The 23,396-nt window shown below is 37.2% G+C and overlaps 1 protein-coding gene and 1 pseudogene across 6 annotated transcripts; one reads left to right on the forward strand and one right to left on the reverse strand.

The window, feature by feature from the left end:
- The first annotated feature begins 5,404 nt into the window (after window positions 1–5,404).
- Window positions 5,405–12,652, forward strand: LOC132613822 (U-box domain-containing protein 6-like). Of its 6 annotated transcripts, none has more exons than XM_060328084.1 (7): window positions 5,408–5,565; window positions 6,775–6,868; window positions 7,600–7,785; window positions 8,066–8,173; window positions 8,526–9,763; window positions 11,190–12,003; window positions 12,081–12,652. In XM_060328084.1, the coding sequence occupies exons 2-6, from the start codon at window positions 6,803–6,805 to the stop codon at window positions 11,980–11,982; spliced, it is 2,391 nt and encodes a 796-aa protein (XP_060184067.1). In that variant the 5' UTR covers window positions 5,408–5,565; window positions 6,775–6,802; the 3' UTR covers window positions 11,983–12,003; window positions 12,081–12,652. The 6 variants fall into 6 exon arrangements, with proteins under 6 accessions (XP_060184069.1, XP_060184067.1, XP_060184068.1 ...); XM_060328085.1 differs by having other exon boundaries at window positions 8,526–8,588; window positions 8,679–9,763; window positions 11,190–12,652; XM_060328086.1 differs by lacking the exons at window positions 11,190–12,003; window positions 12,081–12,652 and adding an exon at window positions 10,442–11,165 and having other exon boundaries at window positions 5,405–5,565.
- A 2,437-nt stretch (window positions 12,653–15,089) lies between these two features.
- LOC132614638 (AAA-ATPase At3g50940-like) lies at window positions 15,090–18,804 on the reverse strand (annotated as a pseudogene).
- Window positions 18,805–23,396: the final 4,592 nt, after the last annotated feature.

A 23,396-nucleotide genomic window follows, 5' to 3' on the forward strand; every position in this document is an offset into this window, starting at 1 on the left:
CCATGATTGATTTAGTTACCATGTATAACAGACAATTGTAATATAAATAGGGAGGTAAATGCTCATAAGTTAACACCTCATTCTCTGTATACTTATGCGAAAAACCCTAATTCTCAAGCTTTGTAAACATCAAAGGCAATATGATTCTATACACTTTGGTTCGGGTTCGAGGTTCCTAAGCTCCGGTCCGGACCAATCGTTGTGATGTTCTTCAAATCATTGAGGCTATCTTTTTACTTTCTTATCGTTAATCTTTGTTCACTGTTGTTATTCCTTTACGAAATTAATGAATCAAACCGCATATCCTTTAAACCACATACAAATTGAATTGTTACCTTTTTAAGGGGTAAACATGGACAAATTTACTTTGTCAAAATTCAGGTTAATGTGAAGACTTATTATTAAAAATTTGATGGATAAAGAAGGAAGAAAAGAGGAGAAATGTAAAAAAATAAAAACGACCTGAGATGTGATACTATCAATGTCTCAAAAGAGTGTGATTGTTTGTTTATGGAGTTATCAAACAACCTCTTATGGGATACAATAATCTTTTTACCAGTTATCTTCGAAGCATCCGATATAGAGTGAATAATATCTCATTTTATAGAGAATGTATGCAGAAGATTATAACCTTTCAGAAAGGTTGCAAAACATTTCTAGAAATATAAATTTCACAGGTGATATGAGAAATAATTCTTTAATATTATTTCATTGGTGATACCTCAAAAATAATTCTTTAACATTATTTCACTCATAATATTTTAAAAATAGTTCTTTAAATAAACTATTTGACTCATGGTACGTGAGAAAATAATCTATAAGTAAATCTATCTTAGTCATGGTACTAAGAATATAATAGCTGCTGTCCATGGTGCAAGAATATACTTCATTTGGCAAGCTAGGTATTGGAAGATATTCAAAGGAATTACTGTGAATACGAGCTCAATAGTGCAACAAATACAGTTTATAGTGCGAGGAAGAATAGAAATGTTTATAGATACAAAGCAGGCAAGGAAATGTATAGGATATTTAGAGGCTCTATGTAACTAGTAGTGGCAGAGACGTGGTGTTCTTGACAACCTTCCTGGCAAGGTGGTTAGGAATCCAAGTGCTCTTTTCTAGTTGTTCTGTTGATGGTTGGTGGTAATAAAATGCTTTATAGGTTATTACAAAAAAAATATATAATATTATTTTACTCCAATACTACCAACTATATAAAAGTTCTCCACTAGTTTGTAATATTATTCCTAATACCACACATAATAGACAAGCATGATATTATCCGATCACTTTAAGAAATTGATTTTCTCAAGCATATGAATTCCATGTGCTAATCTAAGTTCATGGAAACTTACAAGAGCAAACCTTAAGAACTATTGCTGGAGCAGCACTACTCATGTATTCATGGAGGTAAAATGTCATTATGTCCCTGATAATCCAAACATCTATGTTAGGGCGCAAATTATACCTTATCTATGATGACACCCGACCATTTCCAAACTAGGAAAATCAAAATATTCATTACCCAAATCAAATTATGCGGACGCAAATAATCAAGTCTAACTGCTAAATCATCATATACATAACTAAAGTCGGAAAATACGATGCGAAAGCACATTAAAAATACATAACTAAATCCAAAATGTGGTATCACATTGTTATGAGAAAATTAGGAAGGGAAGTACAAGAGTCTCAACTAATACACAGTTCGACAAATTACAATACAGTTCGACAAATTATAAGAAAATGACAAAAGGAAAGAGGACATGACTACTATGGTAGAAGGAAAGTGACTCACCATAAATCTGGACCCTCAAATTTGGAACTCAGTCAGGAATAGTGCTAATACTGGATGTCACTACTCAAATCTGATACCTGGACAATAATAAGGCACCTAAAGAGCTACTACCAATAAGGTGAACTCTTTAATCTATAACCTGCGATTAACAAAGACTAAAGAAAGAAGAATTTGCTAATAACTGTCTATATATATATATATATATATATATATATATATATATATATATATATATATATATATATATATATATATATAAAGTGTGGAAACGTCAACATAAAGTATAAAATTTCTTCATACAACCCAAAAAGTGACTTAAGTCATGAAGCTACTAAATCTGAATACAAAAACGAGACGCAGCTCGAAAGGAAAGTGCTAAAGACTGCTAAAAGAAGAAGTTACTGCCACGATTTAATGGTGGCTCACCTCAATTTGACATGAATTGAATGAACGCTGGAATAATTGATCAACTACAAGACCTCCACCTGCTACATTTGCGCACACACAACAACTGTGAGTCTAAAGACCTAAGAATATCACAGACTTGCCCTCCCAGCCTAACCTTGGAGCAAGTTTGTAGAAATTGTTGATAATGCATACAAACATAATAAAACAGTACAAGCATAAAAATAATATACAAGTAAAACAACTGAGCTGGAGTTATGAATACAGATAATGTGTCTAGACATAACATTCAATCTGCTAGAAGTACTATGAAGCATAGGTTGCTTGTCCGACCCGCTTGGAGCAGTGCATCAAGCTCATGTCATTTGTTACTCATTTTCGGAGCATAGGCGCTTGTCTGACCCACCTAGGGCAGTGCGTCAATCTCACGTCTTACTCGGTATCAACTATCTCTACTATCAAGATTTGTGACATCGTACCCAGATAGTGGATGCTCAATTAAGCAATAATTCATGCTAAACAGCTAAATAGGTATTACAACATGTCAAAAACTACTAAAAGTATTAAATAGTGTGAAAATACGTGATACAACCCTCGTGGTCTAGACTAGATACTTCAAAGTACTCAACCTAGCTCATGATCGCCCGTCCACATGAACCAGGTGGTTTAAATGCACATAAGAAACACATATAACATATTTATGGAAAAGAAAGAAATTAAATAGTTAAAACCCTACTTGTTTGGAATTCGATAGTCAAACTTTACTTGAATCGTCGATATTTACTCAGCCGAACTCTGACGGCCTCAATCTATTTAAACTCATCAGTAATGAGTCTAAATTAGTCTAAAAACTCAATCCCATAAGTTTAGGATACCTTGAGGTAAAAGTCAACTCTTGATCAACTCAAACTCGTCCCAAGGGTCAACAATCTGGAATTTGAAATTGATTACAGGGACATATTGCCCATAAACTAAGGACTTTAATACAATAATCAAAATCCTATTTTGATATCATTTTTACGTCAAATCAAAGATTTTCTATTTCTAGAATTTGGGCGAAAATTCTCAATTTAAGCCTCTTGGTCAACCTGATTTCAGGGTTAAAAATGGATGAAGTTAACATATAAACTCTTAATCAGTACAAGGAATCATTACCTTGAATTTGGGGTAGAATATCCTCCTTTCCTTGATCCAAATCTGAGAGCTTATCTCCTTAAAAACCCTAAAGTTAGACTTAAAATACTGTTGGAAGTTTGAACTCTGTTTTTATAAGTTAGAGGGACTTCATCGTGATATCAATCTGGACCACACTGCTAAGTCTCAAAAGGTAAAAACAATAGTCCAAGGCATCAAAACACAATTTAAAGTACAAATGCTTGAAACGAGGGGTTACAGTTGCTTTTCGATCGAATCTAGAATTGCACCTGGGGTCTCAAACAACTGCAGGTATCTGTTCCGGATGTCCTGCTCCGCCTCCCAAGTAGCCTCCTCACCCGGCTGATTCCTCGATAATTTTTGACCATGGAATACTCTTATACCTCGACTATTATCAGTAGTTTTGATAATAACAAAAAAAAAAAAAAAATCAAATCCTATTTACGCAATTAAGAATGAAAGACAATAAAAGCTTTTAAAATATTTATTAAATGCACGTAATATAATTTTTTTTTTAAAATAGAGGTATATTCTATAATACACATTGTATATGCTTGAAACTGTGCTCAAATATTTTATTATTATACCACTATATATACTTGAGAACTATTTTTTACTTTCTTAGTTTATAAATAAGATAGTTAAGTGACCACTTGAGTAATCGACTCCACAAATTAGTGTTTTAAAAGGTATTTTTGAGGCGAGCCCCGGGGCGAGGCATACCAAAAACGCTCTGAGGAGTCCGTGCGGGGCGCAAGTCTCGTAGGGCATACGCCCCAACTTTCCGGGCATTCACCTAGGCGTAAGCCTCAACATTCTGGGCATTCGTTTGGGGCGTAAGCCCCGAGAACTTTTTTAAATTTGAGCCAAAATTGCTTAATAAATCTTTTGTTAAAAGTTAAATATCCAAAAGTTAACTCACAGTAAATTCTCAAAAAGTCAAAATAAAATTTTAATTGTTTATCCTAATTTTATAACCTTTTCTCTTTATTGTTTATGGAGTAACGATACACGTTAGACCTTAGCAAAGTGCAAACTACAAAGCAAAGAATTTTGTCCTCCAATTTTTACTATGCTTCCATGCTTGCATTTTACATCTTTATGATTTATTTTCTTCAAAATCTTTTTAGCATGCTGTTCATTTTTCAGAAAAAGTGAATGAGTATTACGTCATTCACTAATGCATCATTATTTGTATTATAATGAGTATTAATTTTTTATTTAGTTTTAGGTTTTCAAACAATAACTTTATATATTATCATTTTTATGTTTGAATTATTAGGATAGAGTATCATTTTTACAACTCTAATTATGTTTCATCATAGTCATGTTATTGGTGCAATGCATCTTTACGTCATTCACTTTTCCAAGATTTTTTTAAATGGTTCGTGCATATGTTAGCATGTTAATAATAGATATATACATTATTTTTTATTAATTTTATTATTTTTTAAAATAATTTTAATGTATTTTTTATATATATGATTATTTTATTAATTTATAAAATATTAAAAATAAAATACTCATAGGGCTTACGCCCCGTGCCTCGGGGCTTACGCCCTGTGCCTCGAAGCTTACGCCCTGTGCATATATAAAACGCCTCGCCTTACGCCCACGCATTTTAAAGCTAATGATTATGGCTAATGAAAGTAAAAATGAAAAAATGAAATGAACAATTATGACAGAGTACCGACACACTCGGAGAGGGCAACTGTTAGCACTGGTCGCCACTTTTGATTTCTTAACTTCTACTCCCACCGTCTCATAATAAGTGTTATCTTATGAAATCAAGATATAAGTTAATTAATTTTTTTTAATTCTGCCCTTAGACAAAAATTAAAAGGATTACTACTTATGCATTGCTCTAATCAAGAGAAAAAAATAGTTTATTTTATAATATAGGGATAATTTAATAAATTTTATATTGTATTATTGATTTATTAATATACGTGTTATTTAATAAATTTTATATTGGGACGGAGTAATTACTATTTACGAAAGTGCACCAAGAATTTAATATTATTTCAAATATTCCCCTTACCATATAGACACTCATTTTCCACTGACAAGTATACTGTACACTCACCAATTGCTCCTCTCACATTCATTCATTTTTTTTTTCGTTTCCTTCATCTTGCTAAGCTCCTATATCCCAAGTTGAATTTTGAATCTTTACAATCACGACTATATACATAAACCCTGTTGAGGTTTTACACTCTTTTTATTCTTTCTGTCTTTTCTTTTAAAAATTAATATCTATGAGGTGTTGATAGCTTTAATGGAATTAAATCCACATGTTATTGTTATCCATATATGTTGTGTCATATATATCTTAGTAGGCGTTTGGGACAATATTTAGTTGAACTTAAAAAAAAAACTAAAAAAAATTTGCAGTTGAATTTGAAAAGGACTGTGTAAAGTGTGTGTAATATAAATCTCATTTCTGATTCAAAACTTTGTTTCTAATTTTGTGTATCTGGATAACATGTATTGGGTATCCTTTTTTTTTTTTTTTTTTTTTTTTTTTTAAATTGTTTTTTGTTAGTTTACAAAAATCTAAAATTTCAATGTTCAACAAATTATTTGAACCATAACCTGCTGATTCCCTGATTCATGACTTCATAATGATGAAGTTGCAGGGTTCTTTTTATTACAGCTAAAGTTTTTGGTCCTACTTTTCAGTTATTTCAGTTTTGGTTTAGTCCTTTTTCCTAATATTTGCTGAGTTTGGGGTCGTTTGGTTGCTGGTTAGAGTTATACGGGTGTTAGTAATGCAGAGATTAGTTATGAGGGAATCTGTGCATTATTGCATGCAGGTTTTATTTATTCATGTATTAGTTATTCCACCTTCTATCCTGCATAAATTAATACATAGATTTCTTCGTAACTTATACATGTATTAGTTGAAGGGGAGCCTTGGCGTAACTGGTAAAGTTGCTGCCATGTGATCAGGAGGTCACGGGTTCGAGCCATGGAAATAGCCTCTTGCAGAAATGCAAGGTAAGGCTGCGTATAATAGACTCTTGTGGTCTGGTCCTTCCCCGGACCCCGTGCATAGCGGGAGCTTAGTGCACCGGGCTGCCGTTATACATGTATTAGTTATGCGGGTTTCTATATTGCAAACAAGACACTGTATTAGATGTGTTGAATTTTATACATAGCAAAAGAATGCTACCAAACATGGTATTACTTATGCAAAATTTAATACATGAATAACTTAGCTCCTAACTAGCAACCAAACGACCCCTAGTGTTTATTTTGATAGTCCCTTTTGCCTGACTTTTTGTTTTGGTACTCCAATTTGCCAGACTTTGCTCTGGATATCATCAAAGCATTGATAACTGTTTGCATTCGTTTTTCGCCTCCTATTGCTGGCCTCTTGCTCTCATTATGTTTGATTTGGTTCATGCATACAGGTGATTTGAAGTTGTGTTACTCTATTCCATGTTGAATGAAATGATGGAGAATACTGAGATTGAGGAAAACATATTATCCATCGGCGAGCCTAAGGTAGCTTAAAAACTTATTATTGCAAGTTGCCAGATATTAGTGGTCTGAATTTTGGCTGAACATGCTCTTTTTCACTTCCAAATCTATTTTATCTGAGTTAAGTCAGTCGACCTGTAATATAAAATAATTTGTAGACTAGGGGTGTGTTCGGTATGAAGGAAAATATTTGATTTCCAAGAAAATAAGTGGGTTTCTTACTTTTTTTTGTGTTGGATACGTAAGCGAAAATATTATCCCAAAAGCATTTGTATATAATCTAGGCAAATACTATGGGAGGTGGGGCTAGGGGGTAGGGGTGTATGGTGTTGGGGATGGGGCTACGGGGTTGGGGGTGAAGATGAGGTGTGTTGGAGTGTGGGGAGGATGCCAATCAATGTTGAATGCCACTGGTGGAACTTGTTTTCTCTTCTTCCACTAGGGAAGTCATTTTCCTCATTTTTAAGTGACTTGTTTTACTAGAGAAAATGTTTTCCAAAAATTAACCAACTGAACATGGGAAAATTGGATAGAAAATGTTTTCCTCCATACCCAGCCCACCCAAAGTTGTGATTTTTTCTGTTTAATAAACTTCTCTTCTTCTTATCTATTTTTTGTCTGCCAAGAAGTAGTTGACTTGTTGGGTTTTATGACAGTTCTTTTTGATCTTATAAGTTTGCATTAGTTGGATCTCACTTAGGGTTGCTCAAGGTTTGTTTGTTCCCTGAACAATGAAGTTATGGTTGTTATTGCAGTTGCATGGAGGAATGTGTAAGAGTATTTCTGCAATTTATGGGAAAGTCCTGGAAATCTTTCCTGAACTGGAAGCAGCACGACCAAGAAGCATGACTGGTATTCAGGCATTATGTGCTTTGCACGTGGCCCTTGAAAAGACAAAGAATATTCTTCAGCATTGTGCTGAATGCAGTAAACTTTACCTGGTAATGACCGTGCCTTTGATGTTGTAGCTATATGATTCTCCATATTATGAATCGGCATCTTTGTCACTCAGGTCGTTAGTGATGTTTTTCAACCTCAAATATTTAGCGTCTTAAAAAGGGAGCTACTATGTGGCTGCGTGCTCTCGGTTGTGACTTACCTAACTGGTTGAGGAAGTGGACTATCCATTAACACTAAGTTTTGACCAACTGATGAGATTGACTGATCCCCCACCCCCTTTTCTTCATAAATGTTTGTTTATCTAGATGTTAATATTGTCAGGCAATAACTGGGAACTCTGTTGTTGTAAAATTCGAGAGAGCAAGATTTGCTCTTAATGATAGTCTAAGGCGGGTTGAAGACATTGTTCCACAAGCCATTGGCTGTCAGGTAACAGTTCTCTTAGTTCCTTGGTTTGTTATGTAGTGTCTTCCTTAACTAAATATATGCTCTTGATGAAAAAGGGGCAATAGGTTTATTTTCCTTTTTGATTTGACGTAGATCTAAAATCGCATGAAGCGAAGTTTTCTCATAAATTTGGGATTGAGATGTGGTTAATTAATAAGTATGATTTTACTGTTACTTATCAAAAAGAAGAAGAAAAAAGAAAGAGGAGAAAAATGAAGTACTTTGATTTATAGTGTTTAGGGTCTTTGGTAAATTGCAAGAAGCGTTAGATTTCTTAGGGGCGTCAGTTGGCATTTCTCATTTTGATTCTGATAGAAATCTCTCTTTGTTTCAGATATCTGAAATCCTAAATGAACTTCAGGAGTTTGAGTTCTCACTTGATCCAGTGGAGAAGCAAGTTAGTGATGAAATAATTGCTTTGCTTCAGCAAGGGAGAAAATTTAACAGAAATCATAATGAACATGACGAACTCGAATGTTTTCACCAGGTAGCCTCAAGACTTGGTATAACTTCTTCAAGAGCAGCACTTGGAGAAAGAAGGGCTTTGAAGAAGCTCATTGAAAGGGCGAGGACAGAAGAGGACAAAAAGAAAGAGTCAATTGTTTCTTATCTTTTGCATCTGATGGAGAAGTACTCAAAGTTCTTCAGATCTGAATTGTCAGATGACAATGATTCACAGGGTTCAACACCTTGCTCACCCACAGTTCAGGGATCTCTTGAGGGAAGTATTGGACCTGGAACCAATATTAATGCTTTTGACCAGCAACTTTCAAAGCTCAGTTCTTTCAATTTCAATCCAAACTTTGGGAGGTCAGATCAGATGCCTGTCCCTCCAGAAGAATTGAGGTGTCCAATATCGTTGCAGCTAATGTATGATCCTGTGATAATAGCTTCCGGGCAAACGTATGAAAGGATTTTCATTGAAAGGTGGTTCAGTGACGGGCATAACTCATGTCCAAAGACTCAACAAGAACTTCCTCATCTTGGTTTAACTCCTAATTACTGTGTCAAGGGTCTGGTTGCTAGTTGGTGTGAACAGAATGGGATCTCTATTCCTGAGGGTCCTCCAGAGTCCCTCGATCTCAACTACTGTAGAATTGTATTGCCTGAAAGTGAGTCTTTTAACTCCAACTCTATGGAAAGTATTGTGTCATGCAAGTTCAAAGGTGTTAAAGTTGGTCCTTCGGAAGAGAGTAGCACTATGGAGGAGGCTGAAGGAAAGGAAGTAGATGAATCCATGCCAGCCGATGATGATGACCTTAGTAAAGAGGCCCAAAGGAATGACGATGGCGAAGCTGCGATTGAAGACAAGTTTCAGGTCAATTCTTTTGATATATATGAAGAGTTTTTAGGCATTTTAGACAAAGAGGATGATTTGTGGAAAAAGTGCAAAGTGGTGGAAGAGATTCGGCATCTGCTAAAGGATGATGAAGAAGTCAGGATGTATATGGGGGCCAATGGCTTTATTGAAGCATTACTACGGTTTTTGAATTGTGCTTTGCAAACTAGGGATGAGATTGCTCAGGAAATTGGAGCCCTGACCCTCTTCAACCTTGGTGTGAATAATAACAGGTCTGGTATACTGTATTTTATTATGCTTTTAGAGTCCGAGATTTATTCATAATACTGAATTTCTAGAATAGTATATCTGCCTTCAAGATGAACTTATTGTTTTCAGCACCTCAAGGTGCAAATGTTTTCATGTCTCTAATTGTTTAGAGAAGAATTTGTCTCACTGGCTCAAAGGGTATTTCCAGCATTATATGCATGTTTCAAGATAAAATGGAGTTTTCAGCTGTACATAGTGGTGTACTTCCAGCCTTTTATGCATGTTTATAGATAAATGAAGTTCTCTGTTCATAATTGTTTCCGGTCTTTTGCATGGAACTCTTTGTTATTATTATTGTTATTTTATTTTACCCCTCCTCCCAAGAGCTCCCCTCTTTTGCTCCCTTCGTGACTAGAACCCACAACCTTCAGATTGGAGGTGGAGGGTGCTTACCATCTGAGCAACCCACTCTTGTCAACTCTTTATTATTAATCCCGTGTTTGCTTGTACTAACCTTGAATAATATTTCCTACCGTGGTTTATCAAAAAAAAAAAAAAAAAAGTAGTGTTCCTGCTCATAGTTTCTTGTCTGGCACTCTTGTACAACTTATAAGAAATAGTACCTCGGAGGTACCATCTTCATAGTAATTGGCTTTAGGATTTACTTTCAATACCTAGTCTAATATTCTGTTTATTCTAAGGCTTATTGATCACTATCAGCCCGGTGGATGTATGAAGATAGAGGAAAGGAGGGAGTTGTATGGCACTAAATTATATGTACTCTGGATATTCAAAATGAATCTCAGCTTAGCAGGACTTTCTTTGGTATCCTTTGGCATTCATCAACTGCTTTTACTATTCTATTCCATCACTTATTTCAGTACCTGTATACTGCTAAACCTTTTCTAGACGAAGAAATTTCTTGATCGTAGATATAGAAAATGACTTCTGTGCTTGATTGAAATGGTATATTCAAATTGACTTGCCCTTTGGGTTTCCTATGCGTTTGCTGTGAATAGGGCTGGAAAAATGGCTAAAAAGAATAAGTAAACATCCAATCCAACAATAACTGACCATTTAAAATTGGTTCAAATATGGATATTATCCACTAAAAAATGGATATCTAGATGGATAATATGGATATCCATATAATCAATACCCATTTGTTAGCTTGTTATTTTTCATGAGTTCTTGCTTTCTGGAAGTTTAAGCTTATTTTGGCTTTTAGCTTGTATTCTCACTTGACTATTCCCGAAACCCTGGATAATATGGAAATCCATACTATCCGCTAGTTAACCCATTTCTCACATGTGTTAAATATGGGCGAACAAAGTGTTTTATCCGTTTTTGTTTAACCCGTTTCTGAGCTGCCCATATCCGATTCAACCCGCCCGTTTGCCACTCCTAGCTATGAAGCGCCAAAATTTCTGATATCATCTTCATCTTCAGGAACAAGGAAATGATGATGGCGGCAGGATTACTCCCGTTGATAGGAAATATGATTGCTAATTCTACTTCAGCCAGTGCAGCAACAGCCCTTTACCTGAACCTTTCTTACCTCGAGGAAGCCAAACCCGTTATTGGATCTGGTGAAGCTGTTCCATTCTTGATTGGGGTCCTTCATCATGAGACTGATCCACAGTGTAAGCTGGATTCGCTCCTTGCCCTTTTCAATCTCTCCAGTCATCCAACTAATATACACCACCTCGTATCAGCTGGCATTATCGATGGCCTCGAAACTCTTATGATGACTTCGGAAGACCATATCTCGACAGAAAAATGCATAGCAGTTCTTATAAACTTAAGTACAAGTAAATCTGCAAGGGATGAAATCATGTCATCTCCTGGCCTTGTTAGTGGGCTTGCAACCGTTTTGGACGTTGGGGAACCGTTAGAGCAGGAGCAAGCTGTTGCTTGTCTGTTAATATTGTGCAATGGAAATGAAAAATGCAGTCAAAGGGTTCTTCAAGAGGGAGTAATACCTTCCCTTGTATCGATATCGGTAAATGGGACTACGAGAGGAAAACAGAAAGCTCAGAAGCTTTTGGCGTTATTTCGTGAGCAGAGACAGGGTGAACTTTCGCTAGTTCAGGCGTGGCAACCCACTGAAGATAGTGAGGCTCATCAGGCCATGCCTCCTCAAGATTCAAAGCCCTTAAGCAAGTCGACTTCACGGAAAAAGTTAGGGAAAGCTTGGAGTTTTTTGTGGAAGAACAAGAGTTTTTCTGTTAACCAGTGTTAGACAGTAAGCCTTGTAGCAACGGTAAAGTTATCTCCATGTGACTTATAGGTTACAGATTCGAGCCGTAGAAACAGCCACTAATTCTTGCATTATGGTAGGTTGTCTACATCACATCCCTTGGGGTGTGGCCCTTTCCGGACCCTGCTAACGCGGGATGCTTTGTGCATCGGGTTGCCCAGTGTTCGGTAACAGGTTCGAGCCGCGGAAGCAGTCACTAATGCTTGCATTAGAGTAGGTTGTGTACTTCACATCCCTTGGGGTGCGACTCTTCTCAGACCCTGCTAACGCGGGATGCTAGGAAAGTAGTCGTTATTGTAGATTGTAAATTTCCTGTTCCAATGGGCATGACCTAGGTAGTCTTGGCGAAAGAGATGTACAGGCCTTGAATTTTTCTGCTTTGGTTCTCCTCGACCTTTTTGTATAGCTAGTGGGATATCAAGTTCTCTAGTTTCCAGAGTTTAATGCTTTAGCTCGACCTTTCACACTAAATATAGCAGCTCTAGGATTTTCATATTTGCTCTTATTTTTTGAAAGTATATGCATCTTTATCTAGCCTAAATGAAAGAAACTGAGCTTTGTGAATTATTTTCTCGTACTATTTATATGGATTTAAGTTATGTAAACTAAGTGTAAGGATTTCTTTTATGCTACTAGTGAATTTTATATGTTAGCTGGAGTATTATTTTTATCAAATTATCAATTAATGCGTATCAATGAATTTATCGGTAACTACGTGTTGAGTTACCTGATTGATTGTGTAGATATTGTTTATTTGATGTTCTAGCAGTACGCCCTCTTGATATTCGCCTGATTGTTCCAATTCTGAATTCCTTTATTTCAGCAATTTTTGTCGCATTAGGATCAATTGCACTGATTACAAAATTTATTAACGGAAAAGGATTAAAAATGCCCTTAAAGTTTGTAATTTGTCTTATATTTGTTCTTCGTTAACCTATCGGCTCATAAATGGTGCTAACATTTATTTTGTTTTACGGAAAAGGGCCAAAAATACCTCCGAACTATTGAAAATGGTGCAAAAATATCCTCCATCCACCTTTCAGCCTCCAAATACCCTTAACATCCACATATTGGGTCTAAAATACCCTTCTTGCTAACAGAATCTTTTCATTAAACACGTAGTATTTTTTTATTGGTTGACTTATAAAATTAATTAAACTAATTAACTTTTGCAATATTGACCGGATAACTCAAGTGCCCCCCCAACCCCCGACCCCCCCCCCCCCCCCCAAAAAAAAATTTTTTTTTTGAAAAAAAAGTTGACTTTTTTTTTTGCACCCCACCCCGCTCCCTACCCCTCCCCCGCACCCCTATCCCCCCCTCTCAAACCCTGCACCCTACGCCCCCCTTTTTTTTCACCCAAACCCTCCCCCACCCCCCAAATCCCGCACCCTACGCCCCCCCCCCCCCCCCTCCCAGCTAAAAAAATTCCACCCCGCACCCTCCCCCCCCCCCCCCCCCCCCCGGAAAAAAATAAAAGCTTTTTATTTTGTGGAATGAACCATTTCCTTTCTTTTCGTGGAAAGAAATTATGTTCAAGTAAGCAAATATGTCAAAAAATAATTTTGTGGGAGGGGGTGGGTGGGGTGCAAAAAATGGATTTTTTTGACATATTTGCTTACTTGAACATAATTTCTTTCCACGAAAAGAAAGGAAATGGTTCATTCCACAAAATAAAAAACTTTTATTTTTTTGCGGGGGGGTGGGGGGGGAGGGTGCGGGGTGGAAAAAAAAAGTCAGCTGGGAGGGGAGGGGGGCCGTAGGGTGCCGGTTTTGGGGGGGGGGGGGGGGTGCAAAAAACCCAAAAAAAAAACGTCAAAACTTTTTTTTTCAAAAATATTAATTTGTTTTTTCAGCTGGGAGGGGAGGGGGGCCGTAGGGTGCCGGTTTTGGGGGGGGGGGGTGCAAAAAACCCAAAAAAAAAACGTCAAAACTTTTTTTTTCAAAAATATTAATTTTTTTTGCCTCGGGGGGGGGGGGGGGGTGTAGGGGTGCGGGGTGGAAAAAAAAAGTCAACTTTTTTTTTCAGCTGGGAGGGGAGGGGGGCGGTAGGGTGGGGGGTTTGGAGGGGGGGGGGGGAGGGTGCAAAAAACCCAAAAAAAAAACGTCAAAACTGTTTTTTTCAAAAATATTAATTTTTTTTTTGCATCGGGGGGGGGGGGGGGTAGGGGTGGGGTGCAAAAAAAAGTCAACTTTTTTTTCAAAAAAAATAATTTTTTTGCATGGGGGGTGGGTCGGGGGTTGGGGGGCACTTGGGTTATCCGGTCAATATTGCAAAAGTTAATTAGTTTAATTAATTTTATAAGTCAACCAATAAAAAAATGCCACGTGTTTAATGAAAAGATTCTGTTAGCAATAAGGGTATTTTAGACCCAATAGGTGGATGGTAAGGGTATTTGGAGGCTGAAAGGTGGATGAAGGGTATTTTTGCACCATTTTCAATAGTTCGAGGGTATTTTTGACCCTTTTCCGTTTGTTTTAAATATACTCGTTGAACAATTGAAAAGGTCTAAATATGCCCTTGCACTGACGGTTGAAGTCATTTAAAGGTATAATTAGTCATTTTTAATTGTTCAGAGTTATATTTGAGACAAAAGATATAGTTAGAGACATTTTACGAGCCAATATGTTGGGGAAGGACAAATATGAGACAAATCATAAACATTAAATGTAATTTTGACCCATTTCCATTTTATAAATTCTTTCTGAATTCACTATTCTCGGTGCATACAACATAAATTTCCTTATAATATTTTGACGGTCATAAATTCATTCATTTTTCGAATGGATATACTTCCTCAGTTCACTTTTACTTGTTCATTATATTAAAAATAAATTTTCACTTTTACTTGTCCACTTTAGCATATCAAGAAAAGATAAACTTTTTTTTTCTTGTTTTACCCTTAACATTAATTACTTATTTTCAAATTATTCTCCAAGTCCAATGAAACTATACATCAATTAATACGGATATTATGACAAAACACATACTTCGTTTATTAAATCTTAAGTGAATGGAGGGAGTAGTACAAATGTTTTAACAAAATGCAGATCCTCCATTTAAGATAACTTTATTTTTGCACAAAATACAAAAGATAACTGCAACATACCCAGTGTCCCACAAATGGGAAATTCCAAAAGACTAACAAAATGCCAAAAACAGATCGTCTACTTTAGATTGCTAATGTGACCATACATATTATTGGATACTCACATATCAAGAACAATATCAGAAAACTTGACTCCTGCCTTTTCCTCTCTTCTTTGTCTTTCCCCTGCATTTCCTCATCACTTTCATCTCTACTTCTTCTTTCACTTTCTCCATTTCATTTCCTTTCTCATTAACCTCATCCTTTCTTACATTTGTCACCTCACAGTCCAATTTCTTCGCGTGGAGGAACTTAATGAGTCCTTCAGGGCAATATTAGCTTCATCACTCTTCATAAGTTCTTCTGCTATCTCAGCTGGTGTCACATTCACCTCTATTATAAGCTCATCGACTTCGCCGAATTTGTGATGATTCTCGAGGCCTAGGTAGTTGTAGACAAGGATCCTGAATCCACAAGGAGTACAGTAGGACATGTGGATTTGCATGTCCATCCTTCCTGGTCTTAACAATGCAGGGTCTAATCTTTCTTGTAGTTGGTGGTGAAGACAATCATACTCGGTCTCCACAACTTGACCACAGCCCGTCAATGAAATTTAGCAATCCAGATAATGTTACCTGTCCATGATTAAGAAAAATAGAAAGGCTGGTAATTACTCTACATTATGTTGGATACCAGAATCTATGTGACCCTAGAAAGGAGAGCATGCAGGTCGAGGATTAGGTTAGACGGTTTGTAAATAATAGAGTGTTTTTTCTCTTGACAGTGGCAGAGCATAAGTCTGGAGGATCTATTTGTTCCCTTACCAATACTATTACTATTATGCTAGCATTGTCTTATGTTTCAATTTTATTACACTATTATTGCTTGTTTTTACTTTGGTTACCTTTAATATTTGTAATTTAAATACTTTTCTTTAATATTTGTAATTTAAATACTTTTCTTTCTTCAATATTTACATCATAGCTTTTACTTTGGCATTTCTTTGAAACCATTTTTTGAAAAATGATTTTCTTGAGCCGATGATCTATCGGAAACAATCTCTCTACCTCACAAAGGTAGGGTAATGTCTGCGTACACCCAACCCTACCCAGACTCCACTTGTGGCAACAGACTGGGCATGTTTTTGTTTTGTTAGCGAATTTAACTTCTACCATATAAATGTTAGCATAATGGACATATTGTAGAATATCTACATTAAGATATTCTCGATATGGTGAATATGAAGAGATACTATGAATATATGGAATATTATTAAGGATATTCTACATTTAGTGTAAAATATTATGTAACATTAGTGGTAGAATATTATGAAGAATATTTTGTAGGATTTACATTTAGTGTAGGATATTTTATTTCCTTTCCTCTCTTATTTCTCTTGTATATAAATACCAATGTATTCTGATGTATGAGAATCAAGTAATTGAGATAGTTATTCTTCAATTTCTCTCGTGTTTTCTCTGTTCTTGACATGGTATTAGAGCCTTCTTTTTTTGAAAGTATAGTTCTCTTGACTGTTCGTCGCATCATTCGATATCTCTCAGGAACATCTACTTGTGGATTATTTTTTCATAGTGACTCTCCTATTCAGCTTAAAGCATTTAGTGATTCTGATTGGGCTGGATGTTCTGATACTCGCCGCTCCGTCACGGGATGGTGCATGTTTCTCGGAGATTCTTTGATACTTGGAAGAGCAAGAAGCAAGATCGCATTTCAAAATCTTCAACGGAGGCTGAATATCGAACTATGTCTACTGCTTGTTCCGAGATTATTTGGCTTCGTGGTTTACTTGCAGAAATAGGATTTCCTCAATCTAGTCCTACTCCTCTCCATGTTGACAACACAAGTGCCATTCAGATTGTAACCAATCCAGTTTATCACGAAAGAACCAAGCATATTGAAGTGGACTGTCATTTTATCAGAGAAGCTGTAGATAGAAGAGTTATTACTCTTCCACATGTATCCAGTGATCTTCAAATAGCTGATGTGTTTACAAAATCAATGGCACGACAACATCATCGGTTTCTAGTAGGCAAATTGATGCTTGTTGATCCACCGGCATCAATTTGAGGGGGAATGTTAGCATAATGGACAGATTGTAGAATATCTACATTAAGATATTCTCGATATGGTGAATATGAAGAGGTACTATGAATATATGAAATATTATTAAGGATATTCTACATTTAGTGTAGAATATTATGTAACATTATTGGTAGAATATTATGAAGAATATTTTGTAGAATTTACATTTAGTGTAGGATATTTTACTTCCTTTCTTCTCTTATTTCACTTGTATATAAATACCAATGTATTCTGATGTATGGGAATTAAGTAATTGAGATAGTCATTCTTCAATTTCTCTCGTGTTTTCTCTGTTCTTGACAATAAAGTCATCTAAAAAATAAGTACAGTAACCGTGCATAATAAGTGAATTAGTGGCCTAAAAAGGTAAGGCGGTTAACTTACTATAATATGTCAAAATTAGTAACTTAGAAAATAAAGCAGTTAACCTACAGCAATAGCATAAAATTCTTTGCAGTTCCCGTGTAGAAAATAAGTTAACTGTTTTGGTACCTGGCTTTCACTCTGCTTATCTGCTGCATCATTTCTGTTCTACGGTTCAATACTGCAATCAATGTCCTCGATCACAAGAATTGATTTGTTCTTGGTATAAACTAGCTGTCATTTGAGATCACATTGCCTTGAAGACCAGAAAGCTCCATATCATAAATGTCAAATTTAAGATAATTAGCCATGGCTGCAATCAAGCTAGGTTTGCCTGTTCCTGGAGGTCCATACAACAAATAACCGCGTTTCCAGGCCTTGCCAACTCTCCGATAATAATCTCTTCTTTTAACAAATCTATCCAAGTCATCCGCGAGCTCTTCCATGATCTTGGGAGCCATTGCTAGTGTCTCAAATGTAGATGGATGGTCAAGATAGACACTCTCCCCGTATCTCCCTAATGTGGAGAGCATTACCTGTTATAGAGTCAAATGGAAGTAAATATTCTACCATTTATGCAAATCATAAAGTAGGAGGAAAATAAATTGTAACATTACCATCTTGTTCTCTTCTTTTATAGCTTTTGATCTTTCGAGAATGAATGGCAAATAGGAGGTCAAGATCATTTCCTTGTACTCCTTGTTGAAACTAAAATCAAACGACTTTCGTTCCATGTTTTCTGAGGAGAAGCCTCCGCCTTCATAATAAAAAGTAGTCCTTCGAGTTTCAACAATTTTCAATTCCCAAATGAGTTGTATACCTTCAAAAGTGTCTTAAGATTCTCTCATCCTTGTTGATACTGATTGAAAATTTCTTTTCCTTTTCGGCCTTGGCAATTTTGAGCCTTTGAGTTGAAGGGCTGATTTGTATAGTGCCTAAGTACAATTTAGAAGCTTCAAAGACTTCATTGGGGATAAGGCCATTGTTTTCCTCAACGATAAGACACATTTGGGAAGAGAGGTTTCCCACAAGATATCCAATTTTTGAGAAAAAATTTTCTTGCAGGTTTCTTGGTAAGACCTGATTGGTCAATTTTTTTGAACTTCATGTAGTAAAGTTCTTATTAATACTGCTGAGGCAGTCACAGTGGGGTATGCTGATAACACTGCTGTAGTTGAAGGAATTCTTGGAAGAGAAAACATGTTTGGATTCAACTTTTATTGGTTTAACTACTAGGGAAGTAGGAATAAGAGGGTTTATTCTGTCTGCATGGCTTCAAGTAGTTTCCAAAACAAGGCTTTATATCCAGCTAAAATTGCAAACTTTTATCAGAAGCTAATTGATATTTTGTTTCAGAGGCGTACTAGTCAATGTGAAGGGGACATTAGCTTGTTTCAGAAGAAGGGGAGCATGGACAAGGTCAAATATGTCACGACCCAACCCCGTGGGCCGCGACCAGTGCCCGAGCTGGGCACCTATACGTACCCGATACCCCAAATTAGCATATTAACAGAATAATAATATAATAATAATATTAGTGGTCGCTACAGAATTTAGCAGAAAAACAGACTTGGCACACATAGGCCGATAAGGCCATCACAGAACAGAATATCCCAAACATATGTACAGAACCCACACAGATGTATCCACAGACCTCTACAGAACATATCATAATCATAAGACGGGACAGGGCCCCGTCATACCCTGAACAAAGTACATATCCAGATAGCAGTGACAGACTGTACCAAAAGATGGGCTCTGTAGAAGAGAGCGCCCCAAATAGCAGAAATAGGATCCTAAACGTGTGGATCAGCGAACCTGTCGTCAGTACCTGCGCGGCATGAAAACGCAGCCCCCGAAGAAAGGGGGTCACTACGAAATATGTACTGAATATGTAAAGCGGAATCACAGAAGTTAAATCATAATGATTACAGAAAATGGGTACAAAATCCAGAGTGTCAAATGCATATTTCCAAATCAGACAGAATGTGTACAGAAACATATGTCATATCATATCCGATCCCTGCCACGGGACTCGGCAGACAGAACGTGGTCACCCTCCCGACGCTGGTGCCACTATACAGAGGAATCAGAAAAAGGGGCGTGGCCCCGTATCATAAAATGTCATATCAGAATGGCCATAACAGATCAGATCAGAATAGGCGGACATGGCACATCATACTCCACAGACCCATGTACGCGTATACCTGCCCCCTCACATCGGGGCGCGGCGAACAATGCAGAGAATTACGCTTGACAACATATCCTGGCCCGGGCTCAGTGTGGGAAACCTTGGGACATCCACGAATGGAGTAGTGAGAGACTAATGCAATTTAAAAATATAATAAATGTTTTCAAAGACTCGATGAAGCGTATCAACGACAAACAAATCCAATGGGGTCGGACGGAATCATAATAAATGTATTTCGGATATCATAATAAATTACAGAAGTATAACTTTCCCGAAGTCATTCCGAGTGTCAAAATAATTTATAATATTTAACAGAATATTTAAAATAATATTCGTTAAGCGATTAGTAGGGTAATTAAAACATTTCTTTCAAAAATCGCTTAAAAAGGAAGCTTTAACACATTAGGGGCAAAACCGTAAATAGCGGGCCCGCCTTGGGACAAACAAGGCGGCGGGCTCAAATTGTGCCCTCTAAGCATATAGTATCACCTAAAAAGGTTATACAAACATTCTATGACTTTCTGAATAATTTAGAGCAAAATTGCATAATTTCAGAAAAAGCGTATCAAAATGGTTCAATTCTACTGAAGGAAAAACTGAAATTTTATCTTGCGGATTCCGAGGGCCAAGAGGTCCTTCGAGGCCCGGATCCGACCCTAACACACTAGGGGCATGCCAAGGGAAGAATTGGGGTTGCTTTACATACCTTTCGCGCTCCTTAAGCCTTTCCAAACTCACTTCCCGTTTCGTCGAAAAACTGCAATTGGTCAAGTTTACCAATTGTGAATTATTAATGCCATTATTTCAACTTTAAGCATATTTGGCTACCGAAATTTCGGCAGCACTTCCCCTATACATATGACACCCCGAGAATTCAACTCGGCTATAAATCATCAACAACAACCCAAACGACAACAACAATATCAACAGTGAACATTAAAAACACAAATATCCTTCAACTAGTCATTTTTCTCACAAGTTGACATAATCTTCAATTCAACCCAACTTTCAACTAAGATCAATAATTTCATATTCAACAACCATCATGATCATCACCATATAGTTCTAGAAACATTTCATATCGTTTTCCTTAAGATACACACTCGATATACATGATATACAATCTTCCGCCAAAATCATAACTTATGCAAAACATCAAATCTTTGGCATACAACTTCATAACAAATTTCCAACTTCCAAATTCATCAACCATAATCATAATTCACATCTTAACAACTTCATTTCCATAATATCACAAAATTATTCTAAAGTGACATAATCATCTATATTCCAACTTCAACCAAAATTCATTCAACTTTCATTCCCAATATAATTTCCATCATAACCACAACTAGAATGCAACATAAAATTCAACTCATATATGTATACAACATATATACACCCATGGCTACATATATATATACATACCCACTTTGCAAACTTCCTTATTTCCATAATTTCTACTCATTTCCACATACCACAACATAAACAAACCTTCATAACATAAGAAAAAGGAATTGATTCTTACCTTTTTCTACAAACTTCTTCACTTGAACAAGTTGTCAACTTGAAGAAATAAGTGCTCCTTCTTCCAAAACAATTACACCAAGTTGTAGAGGACACTTAATTTAGTAGGAATTCAACAAGAAAATAATTTTAGAGGCAAGATTTTGAGGGGTGATTTTTCTATGGCCAAACCCGAAATGCCCTCTTTTTGTTCTTGTTTTTCTCTTGTTTTTTCCTCCTATTCTTTCTCTTGAAAGTTCTATGGAATTTGGATGATTAAGTGGTCTTTTATTCATTGACCACATGACTTAATTCCATGGGCTTGGATCCTTTTTATGGACCATGGCCGAATGGCTCCTCACTTGGGCCTGAATTTTTATTTTATTTTTTTGGGCCAACTCGGTTGGTCCCGAGTTGGGCCTAGCCCACTGACCTTTCGACCTTAAAACGTTCATATCTCCTTGTATCGACGTCACCTGGGAACCCACGACCTATGGATGGAAAGCTAATTCAATTATCTACAACTTCTATTTCAAGGTATTTTCGAAATTCCAAACCTACAATACAGTGTTTGCCCCCCAAAGTCAGGTCACCCGAAAACGTTTTCTTAAAAATATTCGTTTGGAGGGTCTCCACTTTGATTTGGTCCAAAGGTACTTCATGAGTTGTGTTTAACTTTACATATGTGATTCATATGACTTTTCAGATGTTGCAAAAAAAATCTCGGTATGTGGGCCCCACCCCAGCAGATGCTCCGAGGTTCAAAAATACGGGATATAACATCTTCCCCCCCTTTAGAACATTCGTCCTCGAATGTTAAATTAATCTCATAGGGTTTGAAAATACTTTGGGGGAGTTCATGTTTACAGACATCACATATGACACACGATTGATATTGGAATAAATTAAAGCAGGGATTTAAGGTTACCTGTGGGTATAGAGAACAAATGAGGATATTTCTTCTTCATTTCCTCTTCGGCCTCCCATGTCATTTCCTCCCTATTATCGTTCCGCCACAGTACCTTAACAGAGGCTACATCTTTATTCCGAAGCCTCCTTACCTGACGATCCAAAATAGATACGGGCTGCTCCTCGTACGATAGTTGCTCCGTCACCTGAATATCATCAGCAGGAAATATTCTAGAAGGGTCACCGACACATTTACGAAGCATAGAGACATGAAATACCGGATGTACCGCTTCCAAATCAGATGGCAAATCTAGCTCATAGGCGACATTTCCAGTTTTTCGAACAATCTGATAAGGCCCAATATAACGCGGACTGAGCTTACCCTTTCTGCCGAACCGCATCACGCCTTTCATAGGCGATACCTTCAGGAATACCCAATCGCCTACCTGAAACTCCAACGGTCGACGCCGTTTATCCGCGTATGACTTCTGTCGACTCTGGGCTGCCAATAGTCGCTCCCGAATAAGTTTTACCTTGTCCACGGCCTGCTGGACCATATCTGGGCCAATCAACTCTGACTCGCCAATATCAAACCAGCCAATCGGCGATCTGCATTTCCTGCCATATAGAGCCTCGTACGGAGCCATCCGGATGCTGGAATGGTAACTGTTATTATATGCAAACTCAATCAATGGCAAGTGATCATCCCAGCTGCCTCTGAAATCAATAACGCAGGCCCGCAACATATGCCCCAGCGTCTGTATAGTGCGCTCGGCCTGTCCGTCGCTCTGAGGATGAAAGGTTGTGCTCAGACTCACCTGAGTCCCTAGACCCTCCTGAAACGACCTCCAGAAACGCGCCGTAAACTGGGCGCCTCTGTCAGAAATAATAGATATAGGAACTCCGTGAAGCTTCACAATCTCTCTAATATAGAGCCTGGCATAATCCTCGGCGGAATAAGTAGTCCTGACGGGAAGAAAATGGGTTGATTTCGTCAGCCTATCAACAACGACCCAGATGGAATCATACTTCCGTGGAGTGCGAGGCAAACCTGCAATGAAGTCCATATTAATAACCTCCCACTTCCAAGTCGGGATTTCCATCTCCTGCAACAGTCCACCCGGCTTCTGATGCTCAATCTTGACCTGCTGACAATTAGGGCACTGGGCGACGAACTCTGCAATATCCCGCTTCATGCCGTCCCACCAGTATAAGCATCGGAGATCATGGTACAT

This window comes from Lycium barbarum, chromosome 10 (genome assembly GCF_019175385.1).
Source record: "Lycium barbarum isolate Lr01 chromosome 10, ASM1917538v2, whole genome shotgun sequence".
Lineage (NCBI taxonomy): Eukaryota > Viridiplantae > Streptophyta > Magnoliopsida > Solanales > Solanaceae > Lycium > Lycium barbarum.

What these genes read in the sequence shown, in the direction of transcription:
- LOC132613822 (XM_060328081.1), top strand. Translation starts at nt 6,803, where the DNA reads ATGTTGAATGAAATGATGGAGAATACTGAGATTGAGGAAAACATATTA. An exon ending in CACAAGCCATTGGCTGTCAG is followed by an intron (nt 8,174 to 8,525) that starts GTAACAGTTCTC and finishes TCTTTGTTTCAG; the next exon opens with ATATCTGAAATCCTAAATGA. An exon ending in CTTGGTGTGAATAATAACAG is followed by an intron (nt 9,764 to 11,189) that starts GTCTGGTATACT and finishes CTTCATCTTCAG; the next exon opens with GAACAAGGAAATGATGATGG.